Below are 18,065 nucleotides of genomic sequence, written 5' to 3'. Positions count from 1 at the left end.
TCCAGGTTTGCTGATGTAGGCGAAATGTGCACTTTTTGTCTCCAGAATAGTACAAAAGTAAGCACCTTATACTCTATGTGCCTTATTATATTATTATTTTATTTTTTAATATATATTTTAATCTACAGTTACTGTAAGTGACATTTTTCTTTGTATGTCTTGTTTATATCCTGAATTCCTGTATTTCTCTCATTGTTAATAAAGATCTGAAAAAAAGCATACAGTTGTTGAATTTACTGTAAACATATTGATTATATATGTTAAATACACAATACACACAAATACATATATATATATATATATATATATATATATATATATATATATATATATATATATATATATATATATATATACAGGTTGCACCCAATTCACCAGATTTAATATATTACAACTTTTTAAAAAGTTATCATACTAACTTGAGTTGCTTGTTGCAATGTATGTAAGCTACATTTATTTTATATTTGTTTAAAATATACAAAAAAAGAACATCCAAAGTTTCAACTGCTGCTGCTAATTAGTTCACTGTTTTTTATTGTATCAATTTTAATATGAGCAAATAAATACAAACCTTCTCTCCAATATTTAAAACTTCTGTTTGTTTTTGGCCACATGTTTTGCTTTCAACCCTCGTTTTTGATTATATATATATATATATATATATATATATATATATATATATATATATATATATATATATATATATATATATTATTATTATTATTATTATTTTTAATAAACTGTATGTAACGTTACCCCCCTTAAGAGATTAGCAATATATTTCCCTCTTTTTAAAAAAAAAAAAAAAAGCGTCAGATGTCTTTAAATTGTTTATTTTATTATCAAAGTTTTGTGATCTTTATTGTCATTACATAACTGTATTGAATTCTATTGTTGATAAAGTTTCATTTTAAAATCCTGGCGCAGGCGCAGTACCGGGTATCAGCCACATGGTGGCAGCAGAGTACGCTCTGTTTACGGCTGCAGCGGCGAATTTCAAGTGCATCACATCTGTCACTGACAGGCACGACGCTGCAGGACTAATTATATGAAGTTTGACCAGTCTCTTAACACTTTTCACCAGGAGAATAAACAGCCTTTCACTTCACATAGATTTATTATAGTTATCTGTCCTTTTCAGGTTACAATCCCACCTCTAATGGCAACATTTCCCATGCGCACCTGCACAGAAAATGCTATTAATCGATGTTACATTGTCTGACACACTAAGACCAAGACGTGTGAGAATTGTGGCTTCAAATCAGGGGCACTGCAGTGAGTGTGACCCGCTTTCAAGATGCAGTGAGGAAGAGGAGAAGAAGGGGGCACCTCATGATCATGAGAGAGAGAGAGAGAGAGAGAGAGAGACAGAGAGAGAGAGAGAGTCAGTCCCACAGTGTTTTCCTGGTAGAAGAGTCCAGTCTGGCTGCTTCAGAGGAGACACAGACCCGCTATGTCCCGAATTGCCTGGTGCAGGTATGTAAAGTAATTACGGTTATTAGCTGATCTGCAGACAGTCTACTTAACACAGGAGCGTTTTTTCTTAGTCTGCTCTATTAATTAAGCTTCACGATTTAATTAGGAAGCATGTGCATGCAGGTAGGTGACGATGTTGGAAATGTTGTCCTGTGAATGACACCGGCTGTAGCTGCGACTAAAGAGCTCACACAGTCAGCTGCCAGACGGTGGAAAAGAGGATTCAAATAGAGCACATCCCAGTGTCTGTACGTGACGCTTCCAGAGGGTAAAAGTTGAAGAAACAGTCGCAGGTTGGAAGATATCAGCTTGAATGAAGGGAAAACAGCTGAGAGATGCAAGCAGCTGTCCGTGGTGCTGAAACTCAAAACGTTCCTCTATCACATCGATAACTTTTTATCTCTCAGATCTGGCATTCGGTGTTTCTTAAAGCTTCGCATATATGACAACTGCTGACGAGTTGTTTAGGTACCACCCTGTAAATTACCATGATTTACTGCAACAGGATCTCAATAACTTTGGCTTTATGTATGTTTTTGATGCACTTCACACTTTTGCAATATGTGTGACAGTAGACGAGGGAGGTGTTTTATCTAATATTTTTAGAGTTATGGTGTGTTTTTTCCTCTTGAAACAACAATTAGATGAGTCAAATGAGTGCTACGTGTTTGTTTTAATATTTAAAAGAAAAGTCAACTATTTGATTTATTTCTGTTGCCAGTTAAATGTCAGAAAATTGTGAAAAAACATGCAAATCACAATTTCCCAGAGCTGAATGTAACATATTGAAATTATTTTTGTGCAATCAAAAGTCCACAACGAAAGGATATTCAGTTTATTATCATTAAAGACAAATAAAATCATCAAATCCAGATCAACTTTGAGACCAAATAAGTTTGATATGCATGCTTAAAAATATCTTCAATAATCATATGTAGTTGTTGTTTTTTGATTGATTTTTTTCTTGATTCATCAACAATTTTCTGCAGTTAAATGTGTAAAGAAACATGAATTAATGCTTAATGTCTCTCATACAGGGTGACAACGCTGAAGGAGAAGCAGCTGAGTTCATTTCCATTTTATCCCAAAGAGGATTGATGGACCTCCATTATGGCCAAGTGGACATGATTCTACCTTCAGCACCTGTGGCACCATGGCGAATATGATTTACCTGACTGCCATAAGCATTTTGTACCTCCCTGTTTTACTGTTTGAGGCGTTCGTGTTGTCTAAAGGAAAGTATGAGAGGTCGGCGGTGCCCAGCTCTGCCTCTCGCCTGGTGGCCAGGATGGACGGGGATGTTATAATCGGCGCCCTGTTCTCTGTCCACCACCAGCCGTCAGCTGAGAAGGTGGCAGAGAGGAAATGTGGAGAAGTCCGAGAGCAGTACGGCATCCAAAGGGTGGAGGCCATGTTCCACACTTTGGATCGGATTAACTCGGACCCCAACCTGCTACCCAACATCACCCTGGGCTGTGAGATCAGGGACTCCTGCTGGCACTCCTCCGTGGCTCTGGAGCAGAGCATCGAGTTCATACGAGACTCTCTCATCTCCATCCGGGACGACAGGGACGGCTCCAGGTGGTGCATCGAGGGGGTGCCCTCCAGTCAGCCGCCACCCACCAAGAAGCCCATCGCCGGGGTCATCGGGCCCGGCTCCAGCTCGGTTGCAATTCAAGTTCAAAACCTCCTGCAGCTGTTCAACATCCCGCAGATCGCCTACTCTGCAACCAGCATCGACCTCAGCGACAAGACGTTGTTCAAGTACTTCCTGAGGGTGGTGCCCTCAGACACCCTGCAGGCCAGAGCCCTCCTGGACATCGTGAAGCGCTACAACTGGACCTACGTGTCTGCAGTGCACACAGAGGGTAAGACACGTTCCTCTTAAGGTTGTCATGTTGACCTTTAGATGTGGATGCGTGAGAAAGCTCAGGCTGATATCTTTTTGGTCCTTATTTGAGCATTTACTGTGCCGCAGAGCACAGCAACCCAACACAAAGGCTTCCTTTTATTTCTTTATTTGGATCCTCCTTGTCTCCTCTTTCCTCCGTCCGCTTGCCTACAACACAGACGCCATCTTAAAGGATGTCTCAGGGTTCGATCCAATACTCATACTACCGTGCTTCTCAGTATGCCAGAAAAAACACAAGCTGAGATCCAAATTGCATACTTCTTCTTTTTACTTTTAGTATTTTCTCCAGCTGCTCTTACAGAGTTCATACTGTTGCAGTATGCATACAAACTACTTCATCATAACATTGCACCTTGAGCTTTGACCCTCTTGCTCATGCATGCTGTGCAAAAGATTGTAGGTTAGAATGGCATGAAATGGTATTGGAAAATGGCTTGGAGGCTGCAAAATGTGACCAATGCAGCAGGACATCCTGGTACTTTTGCCCTACTGCATTTGTCATGCTATGTATTGGGACATACTAAATAATATGGTAATATGGGTATTGAAACGCACACATAATGTCAAAGAAGCCAAAGAATAAATTTCAAAGAAAGAATTTTCATAGTGTTCCACATCAACTACATGTCCACATAAAACCACCACAGTAAGATAAATACATAAACAAACCATTTCATTCATCATTACAATTTTTTTAAAAATCAAAATATATCACGAAAAGCTTTAAATACAGATATCAAAAATAATTTTAGATCCCTTATTAACATAGTCCAGAAAATTATAACGTCATCATGACCTCTTCAGATCAAACATAATGTTTTTAAAGGAACGAACGTCGGTTTCAGATTAAGGGGAAAATGTGAGAATGCATCCTTTAGATGATCAGAAAGGTCAAATTCACATTAAAACCAAATGATGCATGTGTGTTTAAGTAATACATCCATAATGGCACTATTTTTGAGAAGCATTATGAGCAGGAGGGTCAAAATTCAAGGCGTCGTATTATGAATAAGTAGTATGTCCCAGTTGTATGCATACTGCATGCAACAGTAAACACTTTGTAAGGGCCAGCTGCAGTACGCACTATAAGTAAAAAAGAAACAGTAAGCAATTTGGAACGAAGTGACAGTTTAAAATACTTTCCAGGGTGACTTAAGGTTGCAATAAAAAAAATTAAAAAATAATAAATTCATCAAATTAAATAATCATCTTGTAAACCTTACAATGGTTTCAACAGCTTTTTGTTTGTGCATTGATATATCGATGACATGTATGGTTTTATATGGAGAATCAGCATTGAAAAGTTTTGCTTTAGCTTAAGAATTTTGTATTTGTGAATATACATATAATTTGATATGTTATTTGGCCGCATTAATACATTCACATTTTACCATTTCCCTTTTATATCAATAAGCCACAACACAAGTTCCAAAGACATTGGATCCTACATCTCTCATCATTCTTCCATCGGACTTTCTTTGCAGCGTCACACTCTGTTTGTGGTTCTGAAGGGAGCTTTGCAGAGGACGTTAAACAAATGTTTTCAGCGGCTGAGTAACGCTCCTTGAGACACGTAAACTGAATCAGTAGAGTGTTGTTTTAGTGAATCACCAATTCTGTCTTTTTGGATGTTTGTCCTTCTTGTTGAGGCAACAGGAAGGCAACAGGAAATTAAAGACAACAAAAGAAGGTCCATCTTAGCACTGATTTAATCAATGTTTTGTTTTGCTGCCATATTGTTTGTGTTGTTTTCTGTTGTGAATGTAGAGTGCTGCTCTAACAGCAGGTGGCTGCAGACGGTCGTGCTCATCTGCATTCATTTAGTATAAATAGAGGGCCGGTTTGTGAAGAGGAAGAGAAAGTGTGTTCTCTGTGCTCTTTTGTGGAGAATGTGGAGCTCCTTTTCATGCATCAAAGCCCGTGAAGGATACAAGGACCTTCTTTTCTTTCACGTCTCTTCTCGTCTCTTCTCTTCTTTTCTTCTCTTTTCTTTCCTCTTCTCTTCTTTTTCTTGTCTCTTCTTTTCTTTCTCTTCTCTTCTTTCTCTTCTCTTTCTCTTCTCTTCTCTTCTCTTGTCTTCTCTTCTCTTCTCTTCTTCTCTTTTCTTTCCTCTTCTCTTCTTTCTCGTCTCTTCTTTTCTTTCTCTTCTCTTCTTTTCTTTCTCTTCTCTTTCTCTTCTCTTCTCTTCTTCTCTTTTCTTTCTCTTCTCTTCTTTTCCTTTCTTCTCTCTTCTCTTCTCTTCTCTTCCCTTTTCTTTTCTTCTCTTCTGCTAGCAGGAGTCATACGTTGTTGCTCCTATCAGCTGCTGTTGCAACTGGAACAGAAATCATTGATATTAGATCATCAGAAAATGAATTAGCAGCTAAATAGGTAATTGATGAAGTGTTTGAGTCATTTTCATGCAAAAATGACAAACATTCTCTGTTTTCAGCATCTCAAATGTGAGAAAGTGCTGCATTTCTTTGTTCTAAATAAAGTAAATGAAAAATCTTTAGGTTTTGGGCTGTGGGCTGGGTAAAGGCCAACTATTTGTAGATGTAACTTTGAGATTTGAGAAGTTGTGATGGACATCTTTCGAGGTCTTCGGACAATGTTTAGACAAAACAATGAATCAGTTATTCAAGAAAATAATTTCAAGATTCATTTATAAAGAAAATAATCAGTAGTAGCAGCCCTAGACACAACCTGCATTAGATTTGCATAAAAAAACATGTTTTATTGTTACTTATTGATTATTAATTTAGGGTAATTTCCCTCATATGTTTGTGTCTTGTTTGAAATCACTTATTTATCACTTTGCAAAATACCTTATTTGACATTAACATTTGATTTAGTGAAAACTACATTTCATGTGCGTGTAAGAGCATTTAAATTCTAATGTAGATTATAATAATTAAGATTCCACCCACAGTGTTGAGCAAGAACAAAATGTGAGATGCATACCTGAGATGCTCGTAAAGCAGCTGTTGCAATCTAATGTGCGTTTCCACTGAGGGAATTGAGTCAAGTTTGTGATAAGATGATAAAAATCCAATCACAAGCTGGCAAGCCTTCTTTGTTTACTGTGAAGAAGATCTGTACGTGCTTTTGGCAATAAAACGAGTTAATGCTGTACGTTTCAGACAAACTTCAGCCCAAATACTGAAGCTTTTAAAATCACTTCTTGAGGTTTATTATTATGTAAACTAAAAGAGCTCCTCTAGTCTTCAGATACGGCTGCTGAGGTCACCTTAACCCTGTTGTGAGACACTGCATGAAAACATGTTTTTTAGGTGTTTGTTTTTTTATCATGCACTAGTCAATTTTGAGGTTTTGGTCTATTTTGCTTCCATAATGTCTTCTTTCAGACTAGTGAAAAGAAAGCATCGAAAACACACCTTTAGGTGTTTGTTTTGATACACTTTATCTATTTGTGATCAAAGGTTAGCATTAGATAATGTCTCATTTGTAAATTTAAACATAACATTTCAGAAATCCTGTAGTACAAAAAAATATTTGACTTAATGCAAGTGTAATTAACTGGGGTTTTAATTGTTTTCAAAGTTTTAATTGTGTTTTCTATTAGCTACTCTATTCACCTGTCATGTCTTGCAAAATGTGTAGAGTTCTATAATTGTCACGGATCGCATTCTGTGTTTGGCACAGCCAAACACAGAATTACAGGCAGAGGCAGGAGTTAGGCAAAAAAGGCTTTACTTAAGACAAAAAGCAAAGTTCCAGGCAAAGGTACAGATACGTCAGGCAGGTTGATAACAGGTAGCAGGCAATGGTCAAAAATCCAAAAAATCAACAAGTAATCAAATGCAGGATACAGAGCAGGCAGGAGCACTAACTAAGGTCTGGCAATGAGGCAGAGGAACTGACAGGCTTAAATCGCTTAAATAGAGGGGTAGTAATGAGCTTCAGGTGTGTGGCTGAATGAGCAGGAGGAGTGAGTGCAGGGGGAAGAGTCAAGGGAGCAGAAAATTCCCACAGGGAGCATAACAATAATATAATACAAATTTAAAAACTTTTTTTTTTCTCCAAAATTTTCTCCCTCTGAGCCAGAGACCTCCACTTCAGTAGGACTTACATTCATCAAACTTTCTAAATAGATTTTTTAAATGGTTGGTTGCAGTATTTTCTGATATATGGAGTGATAAAAGAGATATCCACAATTCGAAATGGCATGTTTAATAAGAGAATGCCTTATTTCAGAAACATATCAGAAAACTTACAATACAAATAATATTTGTCTTTGTGTAAATAATCAACTGCGGAAGTTTCATGATGATATCTATTAGTTACAGATTGTACCCTATTAATCTGTAGTTTGTCCTCTTAAAAGAAGCCCATACTAAAAGAAAGGATGTGTTGTCTTAAACAATCCCTGAATAGTTTTGGTTTAAAAAAGAAGACCATGTTTGAGCAATAATGAGTGAACCTGTGAATCAGGATCTCGTTGATTCTTTCCTGAATGAAACTCACCTAACAGCTCCTCTTGTCTTTCCTCAGGAAACTACGGGGAGAGCGGGATGGAGGTGTTCAAAGAGCTCGCCTCACAGGACGGCCTCTGTGTGGCCCACTCTGACAAGATCTACAGCAACGCCGGGGAGAAGCACTTTGACAGGCTGCTGAGGAAGCTGCGTGAACGTCTGCCTAAAGCCCGAGTGGTTGTCTGCTTCTGTGAAGGCATGACGGTCCGAGGGCTGCTCATGGCCATGAGACGGCTCGGAGTAGCCGGAGAGTTCCTCCTAATTGGCAGGTTTGTTAGCGATTGTTTCCCCCCACGGGAGTTTCTGTTTTGTCTGTCAGGTTTTTCCTTTTGGATGAAAAGTTTTCAAACAAGAAGATGAAAAGAACAGAGGCTTTTTAGAAGATTTTAATGGCTGCGGAACTCAGTCAACACAGTGATGATCAGGAAAACTGAAAACAGAAACATCTATTTATACTACATGGATTAATTACAGCTATGTCAATTATAAAGAAATTGTACCTATCCTTTAATCTCAACAATCTCTCCACAAGGTCTATTTAGTAGCCTTGTTGTTCTAGAGCAGGGGTCTCAAACTCAAATTACCTGGGGGCCGCTGGAGGCAGTATCAAAATGACCAAAAAAAGACACAAAATGAGTTAAAACAAAGACACAAAATTACTGGAAAAACACTAAATTACTTTAAAAAAGACACAAAATGACCAAAAAAAGACACAAAATGACCAAAAAAAAAAATACAAAATTACTAAAAAAGACACAAAGTTATTTAAAAAAGACACAAAATTACTAAAAAAGACACAAAATGACTGAAAAAACACTAAATTACTTAAAAAAGACACAAAAGGACCAAAAAGACACAAAATTATTTTAAAAAGACACAAATTTCTTTAAAAAAGACACAAAATTACCCAAAAAAGTAATTAAAGGGACTTTCCACACACAACAGTGTGCCATTTATATAAAACTCACATTAAACTTTCATATCAAGGTGGGGGCCACCTTGATATGAAACTGAAATATCTTCATGAGGGCCACAAGTTGGCCTGGGTCTCAATCTCACTGCCTTGTTTTTCAGCAGCGAGATTGAGACCCATGTTCTAGAGCTTTCTATCTTATCTTGTATTTCTGTACACCGAGGTTGCCCAAATTTCCATTTTTCTGAGTACTTTAAGGACTTTCCATCCACTTTTTGACAAAAGGATCTCTTTAGGCAACAAAACAATGTTAGGTTTAGGAGAATATTGATGTTTCGAGTTAAAATAAGTATGTTTATGAAGAAACTTAGTGGCCTTAGTTAAGTATGTTAGTTAAGTTTGGCTCAGAGTCCTGTCTCTGTTGTTCCCATAAATCCACACCAACCTCCTCCCGACACACACTTTGTCACTCTTTATACTCGGTAACCTGATTTCCTCCTTTGAGCAGACCTGCACCTCCTGGCTCATTTTTATGTGGGTTGGGTTGTCAGTATTAGATGTTTAGACTAAGATGTAGTATAAAGAGTGCAAATGTCTGCTCAGGGTGGGCAATGGGTCAATAAAACTAAACTCTGACCCAGGAGATCGGTGCTCGAGTCCCATATGAAACCAGGAGATAATGCTGTTATTTTGGAGTCAACCTGCAGAACTATGTTCAGTAGTTAAGTAGTAAAGAAGTAATCACTTTTTAAGCCCAATCCTGTACTTTTAACCTCAGTATGGTGGTTTTATGACCTAAAGTTAACTGTTTCCTGAGAACTCAGGGTTTATTTGGAAAAGGCACTATGCATGTAACCAGTGGAAAGTGACCTTTACATATGGAAAACCAAACCAGGGATGAGAATGTGATGTTGATATGGAACTACTTAAGGTTAGGGGGGAAAAACGCTGTTAATGTTAGGAAAAAAGAACAGGGTAAGGCTTAAAATAACTACTTACACAGATAACTATGGGACACATTGAAAGGTTAAGTAAGAAACTCTCACCTGGTTTGTGATTGTGTCTGTGGACTTTGTCCCTCAGTGGGAAGGCTGACAGGGAAACACAGCCAGAGCCACAAAAGGGAGGAGGTTCGTGCAGGATTCAGTGTGAGGCTTGTTAGTGAGGCTGCAAGTAGCTTCAAACACGACTCTGTCACTGACTTCTGGAGCTTCAACAGCACTTTTCCTTTTGTCAGGAGCAGACAACTGTTTGTTACTTGTTGTACAATTTTTAGAATTTGTTTGCTGCAAAAGGATTTCATATTATTTGACTTCAAATAGGAAAAAAAGTAAGATAAAACTTTCTTTATCCTGAGGGAAATTATCGTGCAGCGGCTGCAGTACAAAGCAGAAAAGAGTGCAAATATAAAGTTTGCAGATGAAAAGAGTGCAAATATAAATATCAAAATCAGAGCTGGAGTTTTGTTTCTTGTTTTTCAAATCTTCCCGCACAACAAAACTGCACTCATTCTATGTTGAACACTGAGAAAATATGTTTAATGATAAAACGGATTGCTTTTAATCTGGTTTCCCGTCCAGGATGGTGGAAACAAAAAGAATGTCATCTGTCCTTGCTTGTTTTGTTCAAGATTAACATATCTTAGACTTTGAAAGGACCATTTAGTAGCTGCTCTTGAGCTTTCATTGGTACTATTTAAGTGAATAATTATTGTATAACTTCAGCTTTTTGTTTGTGGGAATAATGAAGGTAAATGAAGTTGACCAGACAATCTTACAATAAGGGCCATTTAGTGGCTGTTAAAGAGCTTTTATTTGTATCATATGATCTTCCTCAGCAGGTGGAGTTGAGATTTTCATTGTTCTCAGCACTGTTTTTCTTTTTTTACAGAATTAATACAAAGTTTAGATTCAATGTCAATTTTCTTTAATTTTCTTTAATTGATTTTTTAAACTTTATTTGCATATTTATAAAAAGACAAATAAATATGAGTGTAAAATATAATAGTAATAATAATATTTTAATAACAATATATTTTATATAATAATAATAATAATAATGATAATTATTATTATTATTATTTCCATCCATTGCATCATAATATATATAATAAAAAAACTACATAGTGCTTTATAAATATATTAAGCCCTTCATGGCAAAGATAAGGTATAATAGTCCAAATAAATAATGGGAAAATAAGGTTAATAATAATAGGAAGAAGAATTTAACCACATTAAAATGTAAAAAAGTACATTTTCTAGAAAAACGACACCTTATTCTGTGAGGAAAAATACAGATGTTATACTATTTCGCTCCGCTCACGAGGGATGATTTACACAAAGTTCATATGGAACTGAAATATTCTTTTTTTCCCTTTTTTCCTACTGGGAGTAGAGTTCCTCTGAAAGCAGAAGATGCTTTGAGTCAGGCTCGGTAATGAATAATGCATCCACACAGCGAGCTCTCCCTCTCCCTGTCAGATCACAGGCAGGATGGGCTAATATGGGACAGCACCTCCAGCATAAGCTGGGGAATGAGGAGCAGTGAACATCAAAGCTCATATCAGCACTTATACCAGACATTCCCTCTTTGTGGAGTCTCGGCTCACCTCGAGTCCTGTTAGGAGAAGCTGCACCTGAAACGAGCCTACGATAAAAAAGCTCGCCGTGGTTAATTTACTAAGAGCGGTTTGTTAATTTGTGGCGACTTTTATTCACAAAGGCTGATGAGAGCGAGTCAAAAACCTTCCTCTCAACCCAAATGATGAAATGCACGTGTTGGAGAAAGAAAAAAAGAGAAAAAGAGTTTAAACTTGCTCTCACCCCTTTCCACTTGAATTTGCTAAAGTCTCCACGGAAGATAAGGAGGGCGTGAGTTTGGTGGAGCAGTGTGCGTATGTGTGTGTTTTCTGGGTCAAGGAGACTACTGAAAAAGGAAAATGTTTTTTTAGAGCAATGCAGTAAGTGAACACATGCAGCCCTGTGCAACGGGCCAATCGAGAAGCCCGAGGTGCTGGTCATCAGCCATCCGTCTTCTGCTGTGTGCAGGCTGAAAGAAACGGCTGTTCTCACACCACAGAGCCCACACATCTCAAATAACAGACCGAAAACCTCATCTGATCGCCTCCCAAGTGAAATGATAAAAGAATAGATCAGTTTTATGATGCTGTGCTTCACAAACAATTCACTCCTTATCTGTTTTGCTTTGAAAATATATTTTTTTATTTAATACATTCATCAAAAGCTCTCTGCTCGTGCTTCTCAATATGCCATAGCGTGTTCTTCCTCTAAATTAAGTGATTCATGAATGTGTGATATGAGATCGGTGGTGTAAATCTGTAGAGTGTGCGTGTGTTGACGTCAGAGCTGTAGGTTTCTGGCACTCAGAGTGTTGGACTGGAGGGAGTGTGATGCTGAGAAGCAGATGGCCAGGTACTGTTGATACTGTCACACTGGACAGCCATTGTCAGTTCATTCTTGAAGTGGCAGCCAAAGCAAATGTGCTACTGACTTTGGTTTCTTGCCAAATGTGGAGTATTTGAAGGCTGGTAGCTGGTATTTTTGTACCCTAGACGAAGTGTATTTTGTGCAATATTCAGCTTCTCACAATGATTCTGCTTTGAATACAAAAATCATTGCTTTGCCTCAGATTTATTTCTGTCTTTGCAGGATGAAAAAGCCCATAGAGCAGCATCATTTTCACAACAAAAACAAAACAAAAACATTAGATTCTTAATGGAGTGTTACTCACCAGAGCTATTCAACAGACAAACTTTTTTTAAACCTTTATTTTACAAGAGAAACAAAGTTACATCCAGTGGTGGAAGCAGTATTCAGATCCTTTACTTAAGTAAAAGTACTAATACCACACTGTGAAATTTCTCCAGTACAAGTCCTGCATTCAAAACATACTTCAGTAAAAGTACAAAAGTATCAAAAGTAAAAGTACTCGTCATGCAGAATGATCCATTCAGATGTTTTTTATATTCTAAATATACAGTATTATTAGATTGTTAATATTGATGGATTTATATAAGCAGCATTTTACTGCTCATTTTAACTATTTTCTATATTTTTATGTGGTTTAATTTCGTAATCACTCTAAATTGATCACCTTGTAATGTTAGATCTCGACCACAAAAGTAACTAAAGCTGTCAGCTATATGTAGTGGAGTAAAAATACATTATTTACCCTTGAAATGTAGTGAAGTAGAAGTATAAAGTTACAAATGTAGAAATAATCAAGTAAAATAAGGTACCTCGAAACTGTACTTAAGCACAGTACTTGACTAAATATACTACAGCTATAACAGCTGTACAAAAAATACAATAAGATAGCTATTTTAAAAGGGTCTCTCAAGAAAAACAATGAGATGTGCCCATCGCCACATTCTTTAAAATACTCTTAAATTCATCAATGGACATGAGTGTTTTTCATTTTAGGTCTTTTCAGAGAAACTCAGATATAACTACACCTTTAAATCACAAAATTATCGAGAAACACTAAACTACTGCAAGAGAGTCTACACCCATGAAGTACTTTCAAGGTACACTTCACTGCCAAATTAAAAATGTTTCCTCTTGTCTGTAGAGCTGTTAATTAATTTAGATTGTTTTCATGTAAGTGTTGAAGATATCAGCTGTAGAGATGTCTGCCTTTTCTTGAATATAATGGGACTAGATGGCCCTTCACTTGTAGTGATCAAACCCCCTGGACACACCACTGGTTTCACACTCCTGTCAGCCAAGAACAGGAAACTGAGGCTACAATTTGCACAGGCTCACCAACATTAAACAATAGAATAATGGAACAACGTCTGATAAGTCTCGATTTTGAACTTGTACGGTCAGAATTTGATATGAACAACAGGAAAGCACAGATTCATTTTCATTTTCATTTATCCTTTATTTATTTCTCTAGGAATCATTGAGGGCGACCCCTCATTTACAATGATGTCGAGAGTACAGAGAAAACACAAACCAGCACAGAAAAAACACATGCAAAGACATTAAAAATAGTTACAGTGAAAGGCAGTTATTGGTTATCATAGTTTTAAACTGGCCCATAGTTATAATTGTGTTGAGTTTGAGTGAATTTTCTAAGATGTTCCAGGCAGTTTTCCAAAGCAGTTTTTCCAAATTTAGTATTTGTCCGAGATTCCTTCTGCCTTGTACCAACCCAGCATGGTTTAAACACCACAGTACAGTATTGTTGTTGACCATCTCCATCCCCTTATCTTACCCATATTCTGATGGCTACTTCCAGCAGGATAACACACCATGTCACAAAGCTCAGATCATCTCAAACAGGTTTATTGAACATGACAATGACTTCGCTGTACTCCATTGGCCTCCACAGTCACCAGATCTCAATCCAACAGAGAACCTTTGGGATGTGGTGGAACAGGAGATTTGCATCATTGATGTGCAGACGACAAATCTGCAGCAGCTGCGTGATGCTATCATGTCAATATGGACCGAAATCTCTGAGGAATGTCTGCAGCATCTTGTTGAATCTATGCCACAAAGAATAAAGGCAGTTCTGAAGGCAACCCAGTACTAGCAAGGTGTACCTAATGTAGTGGCCAGTGAGTGTATTATATACAGTCATTAGACCACCCTTATTTTCTTCAATTTCTTGTTCATTTTAATGCCTGGTGCAACTAAAAGTACATTTTTTGGACAAATATAATGATAACAACAGAAATAGCTCATACGAGTTTAATATAAGAGCTGATATCTAGACATTTTCCATGGTATTCTTAATGATGATTTTGGTTCTTATCAATAAGGCCATGGAAACTCTTATCAGCTATTTTTGTTGTTATCATTATATTTGACCAAGTAATTATACCTTTAGTTTTATCAGGCATTAAAATGAACAAGAATATGAAGGAAAAGGGTGGTCTAATCATTTTTCAATGACTGTATATTCCTTAGAAAGAAATACTTCCTAATAACTCATAGTTTTGACAACATACAATTGGTTTACAGATCCTGAAAGCTGAAGGCCTCATGTTTGAAACAGTATAATATTCTAGAAATAGAAGCTTTCTGGACTAAGAAGTTACAATTGAAAAGATGTGGTAATGTGCCATATAGGCTGCCCTATGGTAAATGGTAATGGTAAATGGACCTGCACTTATTTATAGCACTTTTCTAGTCGCTTTGCGATCACTCAAATCGCTTTACACTACAGACTGCGCTCATTTACCTGTTCACACACACATTCATACTGGTGGCAGAGACTACCCTAAACGGTGCCACCTGCCACCATTGGGAATTCATTCACACAGCATCGGTTGGCCTTTTGGGGTTCAGTATCTTGTATCTTGCCCAAGGATACTTCAACTAGGCTGCAATTGTCTGGGATTGAACCACCAACCTTCCGATTAGTAGGCGGCCGATCTACCAATTGAGCCACAGCTGCCAAATAGAAACCAGAAACAATGTAAAAGCAGTTTATATTTTGAATCCCTCTGAATCCTTCATTTCAATAAAAAGCCCCCTCAGAGAGTCCACCACTGCCCTATAGAGCCTTATAGATGCTGCTGTCTTAAAACTAGCTGCAAATAAGTGATTGATTGGACAAATAAATAAGATCTCATTGCAGGTTTGATGGCCTTTTGTCATGTAATTCATGCTGTCAGGCTTTATACTGGATTCAGCTGTCAATCAGCATAACAATCTGAATGTTTGTTTTGAAGTCATTGTAGGTTTTGTGCTTAGACTTTCCAGTTGTCATACCTCATAAGAATATAGTCATTCTGCACGGAGGCAGTCTCATTTTGTGGCCAGAAAAATGATTTGTATTGTCTTTTTTGTATGCGACGTGCCTCTGCATTCTGGTGAGTTTGTTTTTGTGCCAAATCATCGTCTTCTTTTTAAGACCCGCTCCATATCTCCTGTTCTCCTCCTTCGTTTCTCAGTCATGCAGCATCACATCTACGCATCACAGATTTGATCCCACACTGCTGAGAAACACTCGAGCTGCATTTGCAACTCAAATGAAGGAAAGTTTTTATTGATGTCAGACAAAAGCCTCCGTCTCGTCAGCATGCTCTTTTGTGAGAGGATTCAGTGCAGAATTGATTTTTAAATAGGCGAGCGTGTAAACAATAATACAGAGTATGACCATCGGAGAGACAGACTCACACTGGAGAGCGTGTGTGTGTGTGTGTGTGTGTGTGTGTGTGTGTGTGTCTGTGTGTGTGTGTGCGTGTGTGCGTGTGTGTGTGTGTGTGTGCGTGTGTGTGTGTGTGTGTGTGTGTGTGTGTGTGTGTGCGTGTGTGTGTGTGTGTGTGTGTGTGTGTGTCCTCTCCGGGGCAGATTGTGCTGCTTCTGTACTAATCTGTGAATTCTCACCGGACTTGTGATTGTGTGTCTGTGGACTTCTTTTTTTTTCTTCTTTCAGCAAGTACAGTGAGCACTCCACGCCCCTCAGTGGGAAGGCTGAAAGGGAAACAAAGTCAGAGCGACCAAAGGGAGGAGGTTTGTGCAGGATGCAGTGTGAGGCTTGTTAGTGAGGCTGCGTGTAGCTTCAAACACCACTCTGTCACTGACTTCTGGAGCTTCAACAGCATCGTAAAAACAACAGTTTTCCTTTTGGCAGACGCAGACGAATGTTTGAATGTTTGTTACTTGTTGTACAATTTTTAGAATTTGTTTGCTGCAAAAGGATTTCATATTATTTGACTTCAAATCAGATGGAAGTTATTATCCTGAGGGAAGTTGTTGTGCAGCAGTTTCAGTATGAAGAGAAAGAGTGCAAATATAAATATCAATAAACAGAGATACAAAATCCAAAACATACCAAAATATAATCAAGGTGAGGATAAAACATTTCTCATATCTCAAGTTGCTAATCACTGTCAGAGTTACTTCTTTCTCAAAACTTTTTAGAAATCATTAAGATCACAACAACTCTGCAGTTCTATGATTTTCTTTCCTTTTAACCTTCCTGTTATGTTTGTTTTTTTAGGAATAGCAATAATCTGGGGCATGTTTGATTTTTCAAAAGTGTCAGAAACTAAAAAATCCCAATAAACATTGTTTATATTTTATTAATAACTCCATTTCTAACCATTTCAATCAATATTTAGTGCAATTGTGTTCTTTACCTCTCAAAGATCATGATTCAATGAGGAATTCACTAGTTTTTTCATTAAAAAATGAATGTTAAAACTTTTTATGTTATGTACATTGAAAAGACCTACATATAAAATACAATGGCTTTACTTGACATTGGGGTTTTAAAAAAAATATATTTTTATGACTGTAACAATTTTTTTATAGATTTTTAAACTTTGAAATTTGTCAATTCCACCCGCAACATAAGAGGAGGTTTACATGGTTTTCTTGTTTCAGACCTCCCAGTAAAATCATGAGCATGTCATCCTTCAGTTTGTGCCTCATCATGTATTAACATTTCATTTGAGTCACAGACCTAAATATAAACACCCAGTGACCTCTGACAAACCTTGAAAGTTTTTTTACTGCTGTTTTAAAGGAATTTCCAGAATCCTCAAAGACTCTTATAGCAATCTAATATAGAAATAATTTTGTCCTGTGCTCGCTAAAAAGATTATTGTGACTTTTGTTTCCTATCCAGGATGAGGAAAACAACAATGTCATCCACTCTTTTGTACAAGAAAAATATAAATGCATTATTTTGGAACGTCATATAAATTGACGTCATTTCCCGGTCCTGTAACACAGCTTTATACTAAAGTTTTCCACAAAATAAAGCCAGTAAAAGGAAACAGAGAACATGGTTAATCCATAAGAACACATAGCAAACATACAATAAACAAGAGAATTAATTTTTTAAAACAAAGGTGGATATGGGGAAATGTTTGATCCTTCAAAATAAACCTGATTCTTTTATGGTTAAAGGTACAAAGTTTCAATAACTTTATTATCATGTTCACAACAATCACAAAAGTTTGTAAAAACACTCACATATGTATTTTTAAGAAATCGTGAAGTAAAAAGCAGAATGAATATCTAAGACATCAGATAATGCAAGTATATAATGTTCCTAAAGTTGTTGTGTATTAAATTTTTGTTTTAATTGGTAATACTTTATTATGTTTTTAGATTGTTTATTTGCTTATATTTGTAGTTAATACTGCTGTTTACTATTCAACTTTGCTGCTGTAAGACTTGAAATTTCCCCGTTGTCGGACTAATAAAGGAAATCTTAATTTTAATTTTAATTTTAATTTTAATTTTAATTTTAATTTTAATTTTAATTTTAATTTTAATTTTAATTTTAATTTTAATTTTAA

General features: G+C 36.9%; 1 protein-coding gene across 1 annotated transcript in view; it reads left to right on the top strand.

Moving 5' to 3' along the window:
- The first annotated feature begins 1,417 nt into the window (after nt 1–1,417).
- Nucleotides 1,418–18,065, top strand: part of grm1b (glutamate receptor, metabotropic 1b) — a 33,341-nt gene continuing 16,693 nt past the window's right edge. Inside the window, exons 1-3 of the mRNA XM_059353494.1 lie at nt 1,418–1,476; nt 2,514–3,344; nt 7,883–8,132. Of these exons, the coding sequence (XP_059209477.1) occupies nt 2,630–3,344; nt 7,883–8,132 (965 nt within the window). The 5' untranslated portion in view covers nt 1,418–1,476; nt 2,514–2,629. The remainder of the gene's footprint in view (nt 1,477–2,513; nt 3,345–7,882; nt 8,133–18,065) is intronic.

This window comes from Centropristis striata, chromosome 16, assembly GCF_030273125.1.
Source record: "Centropristis striata isolate RG_2023a ecotype Rhode Island chromosome 16, C.striata_1.0, whole genome shotgun sequence".
Classification (NCBI taxonomy): Eukaryota; Metazoa; Chordata; class Actinopteri; order Perciformes; family Serranidae; genus Centropristis; species Centropristis striata.
This window is presented reverse-complemented; position numbering and strand designations above follow the sequence as displayed.